Source organism: Amaranthus tricolor, chromosome 8 (genome assembly GCF_026212465.1).
Source record: "Amaranthus tricolor cultivar Red isolate AtriRed21 chromosome 8, ASM2621246v1, whole genome shotgun sequence".
Lineage (NCBI taxonomy): Eukaryota > Viridiplantae > Streptophyta > Magnoliopsida > Caryophyllales > Amaranthaceae > Amaranthus > Amaranthus tricolor.
The window spans coordinates 20,391,376-20,409,079 of record NC_080054.1 but is presented as its reverse complement, the minus strand read 5'-3'; the positions used below and the strand labels follow the sequence as shown (position 1 = coordinate 20,409,079).

Sequence of the window (17,704 nt, the reverse complement as noted above, 5' to 3'; positions counted from 1 at the left end):
GTGATGCTTTCTTCAGGCTATCTCTTTTTTTTATTACCAAAACAAATGTGACGCTTTCTTTTTAAATATGTGATACTTTCTTCATAGTAATGTGATGCTTTCTTTTATCATAAATATTCATATAAAAATGAATTTATGATGAAATACATAACATAAAATGCTTTCTTCATAAATATGAATATAAAAATGGACATAAAATAAGATGAAATACATAACATAAAATGGGCATAATCCAAGCAAAGCAGTTTAAGTTCTATTCCGTGCTAATAATTGATTAAGATCATTATGTTCTTAATCTTTCCACCATAACGTACTTTGTGTGCATGACAACATAATATAATACATGTAAATGCGAAATAGCAACAAAACAGCAACTTTAAATCAACATGTAAAGCAGCAACTTGTAAACAGCAAAAGCAAGCAACCCAAAGCAACTTGTTCTTCTTGTTGGGCAATTACGACTATCATTGTAATCAAAAGCAACCTATACACATTTTCAAAGTCAGTTAATATTAAATCAATATTTTTCAAGAGCAATACATCAAAAAAATATTCATATAAAAGAATACGTACCTTATTTACAAAGATGTTCTTCTTGTTGGGCAATTACGACTATCATGGTAATCAAATTCCTCTCAAGTTTTACACTTTCGTTTGTTCTTTTTACTTTGCTTGATATTTTTTTCCTTTTCACTAACTATCCTCTGCCTCTTTCCCTTATTTTTTGATTGTATTGGGCGATGGATTTCCATTGTTGGCGATGAATTTGGCCGTAACAAAAATTCTATTTGTTGTTCTTTCGTAATTTCCAACCTTACATCATCACTTTCCTCCAATTTTCTACTAAAATTCTTGAGGATTTTTAGAAGTGATTGTAATTCACTTTCACTTCCTTCAACTAAACCAACACAATGGAATATTTTCGACCAAACTTCCCCCAACAACTTTCCCGTGTTGTCCAAATTTTTATGGTCTTCAATCAAATTGTCATGCATATCAAAAATAGGCTTCTTCATAGCTAGTTTTGTCCAACGATCCAAGATATATTGCTTTGGGATTTGTGTTATTTGCCTTGCACTCATAACACAAATCGCATGACAACATAACAGGCCTATACGTTTGAACAAATTACACCGACAATCTACTTAAAGCTCATCAATTGAACTTCCTGCAATAAATGTGACTTTGTGCATCTTGTCTAATACCGAGTCCAAAACAATTATAGTTTCAAAACTTTCACTTTTTTCAATACTTTGAATATAAGTCTTGAAACTATACTTATAAACTTCGTATTGAAATAGAAAAAATATTGTTCTTGTATAGACTTCACTAGCATGCTTTTCAATTGGCAATGGAGTTTTTAATTGGGGTATCGTATGAAGTGATGATACATTCAACTTTTCTTGGTTATATCTTTGGGCATCTATTGCACTTTCATAGCTCATGTAAAACTCAACAAACATCATGTGCGGGTTTGAAAAATTGTTAAAAAAATTGTTAATGCTCTCTGATCGAGATGTAGCTCTCAAAATCCATCCCAATGTGATGTCCCTAAAATATGTTGGTATCCATTGGTCTCATATGCTAAACAAGTTACAAAACCATTTATCCTCAAGAAGATTATACTTTATCATGATTGCCTCCCATTTCTCCTCAAACTCATTTTCTTCTTGTTTAACATTCCACACACAACTATTTAATTCTTTCAAAAAAAACTCATCTTTGTTCAATTCAGGTCCTACTTTGTCTGTGACTTTGCTCATTATGTGCCACATACAAAGTTTATGTATTGTATTTGGAAAAACATTCTTAATTGCAATTTTCATTGCTGGGTCTTGATCAGTTATCAAATAAGTAGGCATACAATCCCCCACACAGTATGAAAAAGTCCTAAACAATCAATCAAATGACTCAGTATCCTCTTTAGCCAACAAACCAACACCAAATGTAATGCAAGACCTATGATGATCTACATCGGTAAAAAGAGCTAAAACCATACTATATTTATTAGTATCATAAGTACAATCAAAGGTGACCATCTCTCTAAATAGGGCGTAATTCTTCCTACTTATTGGATCTGCCCAAAAAAGACATGAAATGTGGTTATCCTCATCTAGTGCATTGTCAAAATAAAACCCTGGGAAAATATCTCTTTTCTTAATGAAATTCTCAATCAACATCTTTCCATCATCACCTTTGATGTAATATTTAAAATCTCTATGAAAAATTTTGAAATCTTACATAGTAGCTCCCACATTTTCATAACTCTCTACATTTTCCTTGAAAAGTCTAAATGATTTGACTGGTCCTACATTAATTTGTGCATTTTTTGATATGAAATTCTTGTGTAAAATAGTCAATTTCCTATTACCCCTTAAATAGTGTCGCGATGTAGGGCTAATAAGACAATGACTATGCCCCTCAACAAACTTGAAAACAAAATGCGTTCCTTTCTTTTTATCAATTTTCAATATCAACTTCGCCTTGCAACCAACTCTTTTGGTTTATCTCTTATACAGTACAACATCACCCTTATTTTTCTTAACTCTAGATACCATAAATCCCTCCCTACTACGAATAAAGTACTTCAAAACAATAACACCTTTGCGTTTACAAGTAGTAGCCAAACGTATATCAAAACCACAAATTTTTGCATACCTAGTATAAAAATCAAATGGATTTTCTAAATTTTCAAAAACCAAACCAACAAATGGCTTCTTATCATCTTCACAATAAGGAAACCACTCAGTAGAACCGTTAGGACTAACATGTGTTACAGTTCTCAAAGTTTTAGTCACTATTTAATAATAAAAAAAAGATACTATGAGATTTAAATATTACGCAACATAAACAACAATCTATGAAGAAAATTCTGATCAAATGCGATGCTGTCTTAATATATATGTGATTCTTGCTTATAAAAATGTGCTAGTACTTTTTGAACTCATACTGAGCCAACTTATTCTCGAGTCATGTAATGTGATACTTTATTGATAAATATGTGATGGTTTTTTGATGAAAGCATCATGTATGCTTCACTATATACTAAGAAAATGCATTATGAAAGCATCATACTAAGAATCACAATTCTATTAGATTTAAATATTATGCAACATAAACAAATTATCCTTCTCAATTTAAACATGTAATGCATTATGAAGAAAGCATCACAATACATTGTGGTTATCATTGGATTATTGGATTAATCATTGTTTATTACATTGTACATTATTACTGGATTATTATTAGTAGTAAACGAAAAAAGAAAAAAAATATACCAACTATTTGCTGCGGTCAACCCATAACCGCAGAAAATAAAGAGGAGTATTTGTTGCGATCAGCCTCAAAACCGCAGCAAATAGTATTTACTATTTGCTGCGGTTTTGAGGCTGACCGCAGCAAATACTCCTCTTTATTTGCTGCGGTTATGGGTTGACCGCAGCAAATAATGTCCTTTTTTGCTGCGGTTTTTAACCGCGGCATTTAAAATAGGCCATTTGCTGCTATCACTATTGCTTGGGGTCAGAATCGCAACAAATAATGGCAAAAAACTGCAGCAAATGAGGTTTTTTCCAATATATATGAACAAGAAAACATCACACATTAATCAAGGAAGCATCACAGTTCAGTATGGGTTCACTATGGGTTAAGAAATTAATAGCACAAAAAGCATCACATTTGATCAGAATCACATGTTTGATCAGAAAGCATTACATGAAATTCTCGATTTATAGGTTTTATAAACACTAAAATTTAGATTTCATAAAAATTACCTTCTAATTCAGCCAATTGTAAAGATGAATTTGAGCATTCTTGTTCATTGTTGATGGATCTTTTTGATTCTTCATTTGTTAATATTGTTGATGGATCTTTCGATTTTTGGTTCACAAACCCTAAAAATCGAAAACTGAATAAACACAAGAATCGCACAGGATTAAACCTTAAAAACATTGAATAATCATTTACTCTAAGAATCATTTGTTGTAATCGCACAAGAATCATTGTATACTCATAACATAAATTCGCAAACTGTGAATCGCACAAGAATCACAAGCTTCGCAAAATCGCAAAATATATGAATAAAATTGCAAAAATCGAAAATGTGATTGAGATATTGATTACATACCAGATTTAATTCAAAGAGTAAAATCGAAGAGCACAATCGAAGAGTAAAATCGAAAACACAATCGAAGAGTAAAAATCGAAGGAACAATCAAAGAACACAAAGAGAGAAGGGTGAAAAGAACAAATGAACAGGTTTAATGTTTAGAAAATTAAAAAAAAAAAAAAAAAAATGGTTCATAGTTAAGAAAACCGTGTGCAATCTATATAGGGGATGTAACTTATCCTAACCATTGAACATGTGATCACACAGTTGAGATTGCTTCCTATCCTTGTTATTTTCACACCCCTTCCTATTAGATCTTATATATATATATATATATATATATATATATATATATATATATATATATATATATATATATATATATATATATATATATATGCCCCACGCACGTTCTAAATAAAATAATTTTATGCATAAATTGTAAAACTTTTATGTATATTACGTTATCGATAATTTTACATAGATGTAAGGTTAAAAAAAAAAAGATGTAAGGTTATCCTTGTCACAAATAAGGATATCTAGTCCTTTTTAGTTGTCACCCTTAATACTTATACTATTACAAAAGTTAATCTTGACTGAATAGATTTAGCCATTTAGGCAAGAATAAAGATTGTGCTTGACTCTTTTTTTTACAGTCAGTGCACAATCAAGTAACAAAATTATGATATAAAAATTAGTAAATATATATTCTGAAAAACCTAAAATAATCAATTTAGTTATATTAGATACTTTTATTATTCTTTTATTACACTAAACTATTGTTTTATCGCTATGATGAATACAATATATCATATTACGTTAAATTAATTTTTATTACATGATAATTTTTGCATGCATATCTTTATTAGATAAATGTTTAAATATCAAATCTTGTATGAGACCATCTTACAATGGAACCGGCCGATACAATCAACTCATTTTCTAATTAGTCACTTGAGCGCTCACTAAAATTATAAGTGATCGCTTGAAGATTACAAAATGATCACTTAAAAAATATAAGTGGATCATTTAAGGTTATAATTAATCAATTTGAGATTGTAAGTGATCACTTAAAGAATATAAGTGATCATTTTAAAACCATAAGTATACATTAATCCAATTCAATAAAAGTGGTTTCACCGTGAAACTGTCTAATTTGAAAATTTGTATAATTATATACTTAAAAAGAACAAGTAATTATATACTTGATAAGTTCTGGTTCATTTGTTTTTCTGCAAAAGTATTTATTTTTAATACACTTTTTTATGTTTTATATTTAAACAATCTAAGATTTTCATGATGCCATTTTCTTATGTACATCCAACTTTACCAAACTCAAAACTCCGCTTATGTGAGTCATTTGAAGGAATGTGATGTTGTTATAACATTATTACAAATTTTTTATTAAGACCGTCTCATTGTGAGACGATTTTATATGGATTAGCCTAATATTAACTTTTAAAAAACCGCACAATAAAACTGTTTTTAACTTACTTAATCAGTTTTTTTTTAAAAATTATATAAGCCTGTCTCACGATAAGACGATCTCATACAAAACTTGCTGATATTATCATATAGTAATATGATATAAAATTATATTTAAAACTCTCTTAATACAAAAAAAAAATAATAACAAAACTTTCTTTTAAATGAAATATTCAAAATGTAACTAATGTGATGAATCCTAGGGAACATTTTCGAGTGATACCAATTACCAAACTTAGAAGCAGGAAATATCATGAAAAGGGAATTTCAAAAATAAAAAAAAAAAAAAATCCATCAAAGGGGCAAAAAATCAGAACCCCCACTAGTCTAGCACGAGAAAGGCGTGTCATAATTAGCTTCAAGCCTGAAAACAACTACTCCCTTAAAACCTTTTTGCGAGGCTAATTTGTACCAAACCAAATTTAATAATGTTGGCAAAATAACTCATGATTCATGAAGCATGACAATCAAACAGTACGATCTACAGCTCAACACAAAAGCAAAATTATGTGATACAACAATATACATGGCCCTAAAACCATCATGTTTTTCACATACCTCCAACAAAAAACGTACGTTTTTGTCTCCAACATCAGAGCATTTTATGATTTTACTCTATGTAAACACTGAAAATAATAAGTTGAGCAATATTTATGGTGGGGTTACTCATTCAAATATACGTTTCATAATGTGTCTCGTCTTGTAATCAGACATAAAATACCATGGATGAAGGTAAATCATGCGTTACATTAAGGCGACACAACATGAGCGTAAAATGGGATATAGAGTTATCAAAGCAAAGGGAGAATCTGACTGATGCAGATTAATTAGCTTACAAATATTGTTGAGAAGAGCACAGGATACTGTACAACATTGAACTCCAACTCAATTGTTTAGGGTCACTATGATACCAAAAGAAAGGCCCAAACTAGTAGTAAACAGTAGAACAACCAGAATGGTACAAACTAAGATACAGGGCAATAGGGCGGCAAAATCTATCTTATAAGGGTAAAAGTAACACGGGACATGGAATAAACTCTGCCAGGAGATTTGCATCAATGTGCTTTGAATGAATGGCTTCCATGCTTAGAACGACCAAATCTAAACTTAAATCATCAGCAACCTCACCAATTATGGCCGTAGGTTTACTTCCTTCCCCGAGTTTCTCTAGCAGCCTAAATTCCTGGAACCCACCTGTCATTGTGTTGAAAGATTCATTCAAAAGGAAGCATTTGACTGAAAAAATTTGGCTCATGCGTACCTTGGTAAAATATGTACACAGATTGACAGGCAACCCCTGTCCATACTAACGGCAAATTTGGATATGATAAATTATGAAATAATTAGAAAGCTTGTCTCTACATAATGGAGGAGTGAGGCAAGAGGCAAGAGGCCAGATAGGTCATTTTTTAAATCATATTTAAATCGTGTAATTTAGGCATCACATGGGGTTCAAGAGTAGAAACAAACATAATACCTGGACTCCTCGTTTGACATTTAAGCTCAAAAGCATCGGTATCTGAGCACTTGAAGAGGACACAACATTTTTACAACTTGAATTGTGCCTAAAGCAATTTTCATATTTGATGGGACTAAACATTTATAGTTCTTTGGTCATATCGACTCTCAAAATGACTCATCAAATCATGTATACTTCCTATATATGTAAAGTTACAAGTGTCGTTTGCTATCAAGGGTCGATCCAAAACAACTTATTTGTTATCACTCACTAGAGTAAGGTTGTTTCATCCAATCCCCTCAAATCTCACCTAGGTGGGAGTCACTTAACATAGTGTTATTATGCGATAACGGCAACAAAATGGTGACGCGGTAACGGGAGTAACATGGTTATTGAAATGTGAGCTAAGATTGATAAGGTTCGAAGTACCTTGATGAACGATAACAAATGCAATGATCTTAACAACGTTTAAAAGAAATTAAAATCCAAATTTGACACAATGATTTAAGGAGGTTCACCCAATTATGGCTACGTCTTCCGTGGTGTGTAGTTTCTTGCTTATATTATTTCAATGGAATAAAAACTTACTCTTACAAACAAACTATTACAATTGAGTAAGAGAAGAACAAAGGCTATGTGTTTAGGCTTAGCCGCTTAGGGGTTTATGTTTGATGTGTTTGGATGAACAAATGAGCTCCCTATTTATAGGGGAGATCACACTAAGCAACATTCAATACATTAAAGCTAAGAATAAATGTCAATGAAACAGCTCCAAGAACTTGAAGAGTCAAAAACAACATCCTATGAACGTCAGAAGGTCTGCTCGACCAAAACAAAGATTGGCACGGTCGAGCGGGCTATAGGATACATTCTGTCTGCTCGCTCGACCGAGCTCGCTCGACCCACTCTGGAGCTCGCTCGGTCGAGCGGTCCGGTCGAGTGGTCTTCAGTGGGCATTCTGACAGCTTTGCTCGACCCAACATAGTAGAGCATTTTTTCCACTTCTTCATTAAGATTCATAACTCCCACATTTAAGTCACACACACATTAATCCCTTCATTACTCCAAGAATTAATCAAGCTCTTAAATTCCATCACAAATCACAAACATTAAGTCACAACTTAATACACCCATTCAAGTCATCCGTAGGATTCCATCCCATGAGTGCATGAATGCACACATCAATTGTGCACTCAAGTCACACCATTAATCTCAATAGTTATCATAGCATTTAAATATCGGTCGAAAGCATGAGATATTATCCCTTAATATGATTCAGAATGCAGTTTTTTACACCGTTATTACGGGGAAAATATTGGGTTGTTATTTTGGAAAGTCTTCACAATGTTGTCGATGCAATGCGATGCAGCCTTATTTTGTACTATGTCACTAAATGGCACTGGGTGATAGGGTTAATGAAATGTTGTTGAATTATGCCTGAAACGGAGAGGACTATTTGAAATAGCAATAACCAACTCCTCATGTTGATACATCCTTATTTTAGAAAGTTTAAGTAACAGATAGATGAGCATTGCACAAGATAACTAGTTTCAATCTTGACTCTGTAAAATTAAAAATGTGAAAATAAAAGCAAAGAATTGATCAAAAATCGATAGCTTTTGCATCTTATAGAGTACGCTATTTCATTTCTGTTCCTTTAAATTTCATAGCAAGTCCAGTGATTTAGAAGGAAAAAATTGTTGGGCTTTGGAGTACAAGTTGAAGTAAAGAGGGTGTACAAATTTACATACCTTCGGACAAATGCCATCGGAGGCTCGCCAGTTGTGTATCATGCTCAGGATGTGATTCTTTTGGCTTGTCATCAATAACTGCAATTAGCATAAGCTAAATTAGCCAGAAATGAAGTTTTGAAACAACTTTTCACAATAAATACTGCCTCGCTAGAGCTCAGTCTTTTGTTACTATGTTAAATTGGCGCAAAACAACAACTCCACAACTCAGATTTTTCAGCCATAAACTATTACAGTCACTCATGCTGTCGTGCATGCAGCTTTGCCATGTTTATAGACAAGCCAAGTCCTAATTTTGTCTGCATTATCAAAAAAAAAATAAAGTAAAAGGTAAATACCTACAACTGTTATGTCTGCCCCATACTTCTTCGCCAAAGCAGCAGTAGTTGCAGCAGCCTGCAGTAATCAAGTCAAGATTGTTATCTCATCAGTGGAATACGCATTGCTCAGGGAAAAAAGGGAAAAATTGATGTTCATCTATAGATTTTCTTAGTGGTTGATTAGTATTAGATATTAATTCTACTGAATATTCTTTGCTAGCGACGATTTTCCACACTGACTGGTTTGGGGTCATGTAGCCACCTCATATTGTTGATATTAAGGCTTTGACATTATTTTTTTCGAAATTAAATTTAAATTGGTAAATGGTAACCCAAAAAACATTAACGTACAAGGGGAACCCCTGGAGGGACAAAGGACCCAAACCTTCTCAAAATCACAAAAGAGCTCAGGCCAAAACTGACTCAAACAAGTTACAGTCCATCAATCTTAGGATACATGTAAAGATTAAAGCCCTCTAGGATTGATAAAAGCCCCAGACAGCATGGCCCGACAACAAAAAGTAGAGCCTATGAAAATTATAGCTTGCGCTTCATCTCGGCCAAAAAAAGAAAAAAAAAATCAATGCCCATGTTCAATAAACAGCCCAATACCTAGCTAAGGCCCCAATGGCGGAAACCCTAGCACAAGGACACCGCACAAGAGACTCAACGAGTCAGAACAGCGAGTGGACTGAGAACTTGAACACAACAGCTAGCAACTTGCCCATCGTTGAAGATTCGTCACCAGACCACCATGCGTACTAGTTCATCAGAGTCCACCTGCATCACAATACGCCTCTGGTGCCATCACCATCCCTGGTCAAAAATAGGCAGATATTCTTAAGGTGGTGGATGTCGTGGATTTCCCAAACATCTCTTAAGCAATGGCCTAGCTGTGCTTTCTTACTAAACATGACATCCATGGTCTTCTCCTTTGGGACAGTCTCCGCCCCGAACGTCTAGTGCATCACCATCACCAAGCCTCTCCCAATAGCAGCTATACAAACCTTACCTCTAAACACAGCACTGGGAGAAGCCATTGGTGAAAAGGCTGAGGAAATACAGTAACTCCACCTCCGATGCACCCACCCTACCCCAGAAACATACATTACCCGAATCTCAGTTAAAGTAGAGATAGGGAGGAAAAACACATGAGGCAAAGCCTTAACCTTTCCGTAAGCAAGTTTCTGGTAAAAAATTACATCCCCCATGCAGCGGGTCTACCCTATCTGCATACACACAGCTTCCTTGAACAGCCCCATAGGCCATAGCAGTCACGAAGTCTACCTTTGCTTACCCTCATCGGTGGGGATGAATATAAAGTGTATGCTAAAGGCACCCTACATGAGAAAGCTCCCATCAACCAAGGGAGATGACGGAAAAATGACTTTAAGCCACCCCACCACAGGAGCCTCCCTTATTGACCACCATAATTGTATTTATCGACCACAAAAATAGTCCACCAGGAACCCTAGCCATGGGAGTGTTCTCCTTCTCTCTAACTTTCTTTCTCAAGGATCCTTTTATTATATAGGTTTTGGCATTATTATTGTAATTTATCTTTATATATATATAGCTCATGTAACTGCTGCATGTATGGGCATAATCTATTTTAATCAAAGGATTCTACCATCAATTGGAAGAGAATTTGGCCAAAAGAAGGTGTTTTAAATCATAGATCATGCAGAAATGAACATCTTGTCATTATAATTTTAAAAAAGATATGACTGTTTTTTAAGTAATATTGAACCAAAAAACTAGGAAAAATCCATGTGGAAATACCTGTCTTGTTCCCTCTGAAAGGTATGGATTCCGATCAGTGATGGGTAGAAGCAGATGTTTGAATTGAGTAAAGGAGTCTACAGCTACAGAGATTTCAGATTCTTGAGCCTTGATCTTAGCTGAGAATATATTAAATCAAAATATCAGCACATCCAGCATTTGTAATTTACAACCAAGAATCAAGAAAAAAGTCACCAGCAAAGGTAGCAGTCACTAAAGGTGTTAGCTTTCAAAAATAGATTCCACAATTTGTTGTTCCAGCACAATCAATATTTGCAATCTACAGCTAAGAATCAAGAGATAAATCACCCAGTCACTAAGGTGCTAAAATTCTCAAATGGATCCCACAATTCATAAATGGTTCAATGCTTATACACGAATTTTGATTCGATACAAGAAACAAGAAATTCGATTTGATACAAGTAACAAACGGAAATCAGGAAATGTTAATTTAGTGATTTGAAAACAAAAAAACGATATTTGATCCAATTGAAGCTAAGGTAGGCCATAATGTTGTTCAAATACATTGATTCTAATATCACAAAAGTAGAACATAATAAAACCATAACTAGTACAAGAATGAGAAGAGCACCAATTATCTTTTTGTATTTTGTCCTTGATTAGTGTGGTGCACGATGTTTGAGTAGGGGGTAGTCTTATAGAACAGAGATTGGTAACAACATCAACAAAGCCCATAACATGTCGTCAGCAAACGGAAACCTTATCACTAGTTCTTCAAATGGAAACCTTATCATTAGTCCAGATATATCCAAGCTTACTCCATGAACTTATACGATCCTTATTATAGTTTAAGCCCTGATATTGATAAAGCTTAGCCAACTCCAACAAATTACAAACTAGAATCAAGACACAAATATATCATGTATAAGCATGTACCTTATGTCTTACACAGCATACCAATAGATCTCTAATAGAGAGTCCTAAACACAATATATCTCAAATTCCTGCTAAAATTAAAGCCTTCCAACTTTAAAAGAGCAAAGTCAAAACAATGCAAGCAAAACTTTTGTTATTCATGACATATCTTGCTCACGAAGTTTAAAGTTCAATCATTATCTCTATAAAATACAAAAATTGTATTAATTAATAAAAATTCCAAAATGGCCTTATAAGTTACTTTGCACCCTCTGAAATCATTAAACAATAAGAGGCTAAAAGCCACAAACACAAAGAAATCTTCAACTAAAAAATATTACATATTAGCATACCACAAATCTACTTATAAAAGCATATTGGCATAACTTTTAGTAGTATATATTAAGATAATAAATTAGAGATACACTCTAGAGACCTCTAATAGTTCATGGACCCATGGCAAGGAGAGACTAGCCATAGTGGATCACTTATGACTTAGATTGCGATTCTCTTTAGTTTTCATCAAGTCACCTATAGTACGCCATAAAACATGAAGCCAACTATATGAGTGACAAATCTATTTGTTATCCACAAAGATCCTCTTAATCTATTCAGGCAATCAGTTTTATCTAGTGCTATATGCTTCTATAAACTCTTCATATTGTTTACTTATAATGCTTGTAGGTATATTATCCCTATTCATTGTAAATTATCGAACACTAGGAAAGCAACCTACTTATAGTAAAATAATATTCTCTAAACAACAAAAGAAAAAAAATATTAGTGTGATGGGATTTAATCAAATATGCATCATTGTGATAGTCTAGTGCAAAATTAGACGGACCGACAGTCTGACTTACATTTTAACAATTCAGGATTTTGACACGGTCCAGACTCGAATAACAAGGAGATTATGGGGGTGTTTGGTAAAATGTTGTTGACATTTATAGTTTTGTTTGACTAGCTGCATAAGCCACCAGTTTCAGGAGATATTTGGTAACATTATGTATTGGTCGTTGACAAGTCCATTAGCCAATAAAAAAAACCAACCAAATTCGTCTTTTCATTTTGACTTAAAAGTCAGCTTTTCTGGTTGTTGTAAAGTCATTTACCAAAAATCTTTTTTGGCTTTTTGATTAACCAAAAAGAAAAAAACCAACCATAAAACAAACCCAAGGGTTATTTACCAAACACCCCTATGCCGTTATAAAATTAGATATTTTGGAATTGTGTTTCTTCTCCATATTCTACTATTTTGTTCAATGCACATTCTTTTCCCGAGTTGCATGATTCTTTTTCTTGTATTGTTATTACACTAGATTCAAAGTATAGCACAATGTACCTCCTTTACACATCATTTGGACTATAAGAAAAACACACTATGTTTACTTTATACATCATTCAAAGTCATCAATTCATTAATAAAATCATTACGATTAAACGAAAATCTACTTAGTTTACCACTTTCTCCTCTAATACAAAATATAATGCTAACACATTAGACCTAAATCTTCCTTAAAAAACAAAGCACACTTAAATCCAGTATTCCAGAATAAAACTATCATCATTTTGGAATTGTCTTGGATACATTACATAACATAGTGTTGTAGCCATTCTCTTCACTGTTACCTAAACGTTGATTGGTGGGTCAACTTGGGTGAATAATGAAGAAATAAGATACACACACGAAACAAAGAAACATCGTCAATTAATTGTCTAAATTTGCATCATTAATTCGACCAGAATATATACATGCACTACAATTTTTATATTTAGTAACAGTCGGAAAAGAAAGGCATAACACTATAGGGGGACCAGACCAAACATAACTGATCCCGACTTCGGTCTTGAAAAATTCAACGATACAACTCCGGTCCAAAGTGGGTCAGGTCCCATTCGAAGCGGATTTGGAGTTTAGACCACTTGAATGCTCTTATCTATTAGCAACTGTCGAGTGTGTTTGCAGTTTTTGCCTTGGATGCTTAGCCATTTAATAGATTGAGTAAGTTCCCACTCTTTGGTTGACAACTTGACATTAAGACAACCGCTTGTCTCTCATCTTCTATAAAAATCTAGATTTTCTTTATAAATATACCCCAAGTGTCATATTTCAAAACATAAGTAGTATTTTGTACTGGTGCCATATATTTAACTGTTAAAGGCTTCATCGGAAGATGCTACACATAAAAGTCATGACTCTAGCCTCTAATGCAAAAGCTTTTGCTATCAAAATGAATGCATTTTCAAATATGCTATACAAACACCCATAGTTTCACAAGTATTCCGCTTGTCAATTCTTGTACTAGTTTTCATGAACAACTTTAAATTACATATTCATTGATTCAGCTATGAAAGAAACTACAACCGTATTGAAAAAATGCAGTCCATGTTGTGATTACAGTTATAAGATGCAGTTGTGGCTGATATCACGAGATATACCTTGAGTTGGCCAAAAAGCAATTTCTACACCTTTATGACACAATTAGCGTTAGTTTGGTAAATTTAAAAACAAGTACAAGTCATTCAATATGAAATGATGCAACCTTGTTTTTTTGCACTATGACCACATATTTTGTTTTCAAGGAGATATGAAAACATGTAAAACTACTTGTGAGTGAAATTTTAGCAAAATCATAGTCCTATCTAAAAGCAGTTTATGCCAAAATCACAAGAATCACCTTATGGAGTTAATGTTTCTCAAAAACGTCAATAATGATCAATTGATGATCAATTGTGATCACTATAATCCGACTAAACAGCATGCAAACACCATAACTTGATCTCTGAGTAGTTGACTAAGACCATCACATTATATCGATAACTTCTTAGAAGCTTCAAATTCCCTCAAATTTCTACAAAAATGAAATTCCCAAAACTGGAATAAAATTCACCAATTAAATCAAGTTGTCGGAGTATGATAAATATTCATAGCCCGACTGGAAGAGTCAAATATTAAGTCGACCAAATGGCTATTTCGTACTAGGAAAATCAACAAAGTCTGAATAGAGGTAGTTGGAGGCGTCTTATCCATGTATTAGACTACTGATACTCTTTCGCTTACCAATTGATATTCTTGTTTTTGCCTTTGCCTTTTTACATATCATTCTTTTATTCGTTTTTACCTAGTTAGTTTTTTGTTTATATGTATTTTTTATTTATATATTTTTGACTACTGAGGTTTTTTATAAGGATTATCTGTGGATCTTTTTCGAGTCGAAGGACTCTTTGGCCGCGCACTCCTTTATGGTATGACCTGAGTTGCCCCTTCCTTCCCTCCCCAGACCTGTTTATAGTTCCTATAAGCGGATTACCCTGGGTATGATGATGACGACCACAAAAACCTCCTATTTCCTTCATTCTCTCCATTGCACTACTTCCTCTATAGGAATTAAAAAAAAAAAAAAATTGGAAATGTGAATTTGAAACATATCCAACATCTTACATACTAGCATTTGGTTCAAAACATTCATAAAATAATTTAGGTCATCATATAGGAACAGCGCGAAATTCACAACGAGGAAAGTAACCCGAGGGATAATAAGTAATTAACTTACAATTGGAACCTACATTCATATAGAAAGTATATAAGTGCAGCATAAACCAGAATAAAGCACTCCAAAAACAAAAATGCGATTACAGGTAACTAAACTAGGTTAATTAGACATATCAATTGTTGTGAAAATAGTAGCGTAAATGCATACAACAATGAATGGAAGGCGCAGAAAATGAGTTGAATTGAACTAATTCAAAAAAAAGTGAAAATTAAGTTGAACTTGTTGAATTAGTTGCAAGAGAGATAGAGAAGAAAGTTACCACCATGAGCATATCTTCTTGAACCGGAGAAGTAAGAAAGTTTGAGAGAATTAAAATTAAAAGATGGAGAAAATAAAGGAGATAAGGAAGGGGACAAGTAAGCTCTTAAATGAATGGAAGGTTGGAATGGAGGAGTTATGACCATGGAGTAAAGAGAAGCCATAGACGAAGCTTCACAATTTGGAGGAGTAAGGAGCGAGAAAATGGATGAAGTTGGAGTGTTGCGGTAAGTCGAGAAAGCTCGGAGAAGTGGAAACTGAAAATATTATACTCCTATGTCCCTCTTACATTTTGAGGAGCACTAATTTCTTTCACAAATTATTATAGGATCATGTTTAATTGGGTCACTTTATTATATATTTTTTAAAATATTATAAGTAGTTATTAAAAATAATTATTTAAGATATTGTAAGTAGACATTAAAAATATGATAAGTAGATATTAAAAATAATATAAGTAGGCATTAAAAATACGATAAATAGACATTAAGTTTTAATGGGTTGGGCCTAAAAGACGTCTCTCAAAGAGACAGTATATCAAGAGACTAGCTAAATTTCTTTAACCAAACTATCATCGTAAGACGATTTCAATTGGATCAGTCCAAATTATTTAAAAGAAACTGTTTTTTATACAAGTTGAATTCAAATTTTCTTGTTTTTTTTTTGTTTTTTTACTAATAAGCCTTTTTGTATGGACCTGTGTCACGATGAGATGGTCTCTTACAAAAGGAGTTGTTTGAAGAGTGGAAACAAAATGAGTTATATAAGATGAATGATTAAAAAGTAATTGATGAACAATGAAAATAAACTTTGAGGGGATGATTAGTATGTGGGAATGGAAATTTAAAGGTAAAAATGTGCGATTTGAATTGAAATTTGATAGCAGAAAATTGTTAAAATATAATTCAATTTCTTATTTAGTATGTTAATAGGAATAATTTAAAAATTATAAATGAGTTGTTTGGTATGTGGGAATGAGATTGACAATGAGGCTTTGGCTTGAGTTGCAACTTCTAACTTGCAACATAGATAAAGGCATGTATTTATTAGCAACAATGAGAACAGTATTGAGCAAATGCTGGCGGAAACACGCGTAAGTGCGCAAAGTTGGGTTGCTCATTCGAGCAATATAAGGGCAAGCTTTTATGTCTCCTTGGACTTCACATGGAAGCTTCACTTGCTCTAATCCCATGGTGAACTATAATATTCCAAACTTAAAAACCCATGCTTGATTGACATCAACTTCTCAAGTGCCTTATTTGGCGAGGAACACTCTTCACTAAGTATGAAAAAACTTATTTAGGGATGACATTATAAACCAACAAATACAAATGCTCCTTTGTACTCATATATTTATTTTAAATTTTCATACTTCATGTACATGTACATCCCTATCGCATTAGAATTTCTAACCAACTAATATATCCGCTTTATTTTTTCCTTCGTTCTATTATTTTTGTTATTTTTGTCTTTTTACACAATTTAATGTTTTATTTTGATCATTTATATAATGAATTATGCATATCTAAAAACTATAGAAAGTTAATATTATGAAATATACGATTTGACGATTCAAATAAAATTGCACATGATATTTTATCTTACACATTATACTATTTACTAAAAGGCTTGAAAAATACTTCTTAACACATGTCATATTTCAAGACAAACTAACAAATGTAATAATATTTGCCTAATGTAATAATATTAATGGATTTAATTTGCTTACATGCTTACATGTAATATCACTGATTCTCTCTTAAAATTTTTTTTAATTCTTAAAATAAAAGTTTTGCCTAAATTATAGAAAATCATTAAATAAATAATTTATGAAACGGATTTTTCAATTATATTAAATAAATAAATAATTATGTATTTAATTAGTTAATTAAGATAAAAATTATCTTAATTATCACTTAATTTCTCTCTATTAAAATAACTTAATTACTAAAATAGAAGATTTGCATAGATTATAGAGAATTATTAATTAATTAATTTATGAGATGGATTTTTCAATTATTTTATTATTATTATTTAAATAAATAAGTAATTAATTATTTTAATAGTTGATTAAGATAAAAAAATATTATTATTATAAAAACAACTTTTAA

The 17,704-nt window shown here is 32.6% G+C and overlaps 1 protein-coding gene and 1 long non-coding RNA gene across 5 annotated transcripts in view; both read right to left on the bottom strand.

The window, feature by feature from the left end:
- Positions 1–4,293, bottom strand: part of LOC130820275 (uncharacterized) — a 5,002-nt gene extending 709 nt beyond the window's left edge. The window contains exons 1-4 of one of the 2 annotated variants that reach the window (XR_009045148.1): positions 4,127–4,293; positions 3,774–3,907; positions 574–1,111; positions 1–484 (exon numbers count right to left, since the gene is read on the bottom strand). The exon at positions 1–484 is cut by the window's left edge and continues 709 nt beyond it. This is a non-coding gene — a long non-coding RNA (uncharacterized LOC130820275). Of the gene's footprint in view, positions 485–573; positions 1,169–3,773; positions 3,908–4,126 lie in introns of both variants that reach the window. The other variant, XR_009045147.1, reaches the window with a different exon arrangement.
- Positions 4,294–6,376: 2,083 nt separating this feature from the next.
- On the bottom strand, positions 6,377–15,875 carry LOC130820273 (uncharacterized). 3 transcript variants are annotated; one of them, XM_057685591.1, is made up of 5 exons: positions 15,598–15,875; positions 10,906–11,024; positions 9,142–9,199; positions 8,804–8,881; positions 6,377–6,787 (listed from the first exon to the last, which is right to left on the bottom strand). In XM_057685591.1, the coding sequence occupies exons 1-5, from the start codon at positions 15,755–15,757 to the stop codon at positions 6,594–6,596; spliced, it is 609 nt and encodes a 202-aa protein (XP_057541574.1). In that variant the 5' UTR covers positions 15,758–15,875; the 3' UTR covers positions 6,377–6,593. The 3 variants fall into 3 exon arrangements, with proteins under 3 accessions (XP_057541574.1, XP_057541573.1, XP_057541575.1); XM_057685590.1 differs by having other exon boundaries at positions 15,595–15,872; XM_057685592.1 differs by having other exon boundaries at positions 6,603–6,787; positions 9,146–9,199; positions 15,595–15,875.
- Between the last annotated feature and the right edge of the window lie 1,829 nt (positions 15,876–17,704).

Coding starts and splice junctions, on each gene's coding strand:
- LOC130820273 (XM_057685590.1), bottom strand. CDS start 15,757: ATGGCTTCTCTTTACTCCATGGTCATAACTCCTCCATTCCAACCTTCC. Junction 11,025..15,594: donor AAGAAGATATGCTCATGGTG/GTAACTTTCTTC, acceptor ATATATTCTCAG/CTAAGATCAAGGCTCAAGAA. Junction 9,200..10,905: donor TTTCAGAGGGAACAAGACAG/GTATTTCCACAT, acceptor TGATTACTGCAG/GCTGCTGCAACTACTGCTGC.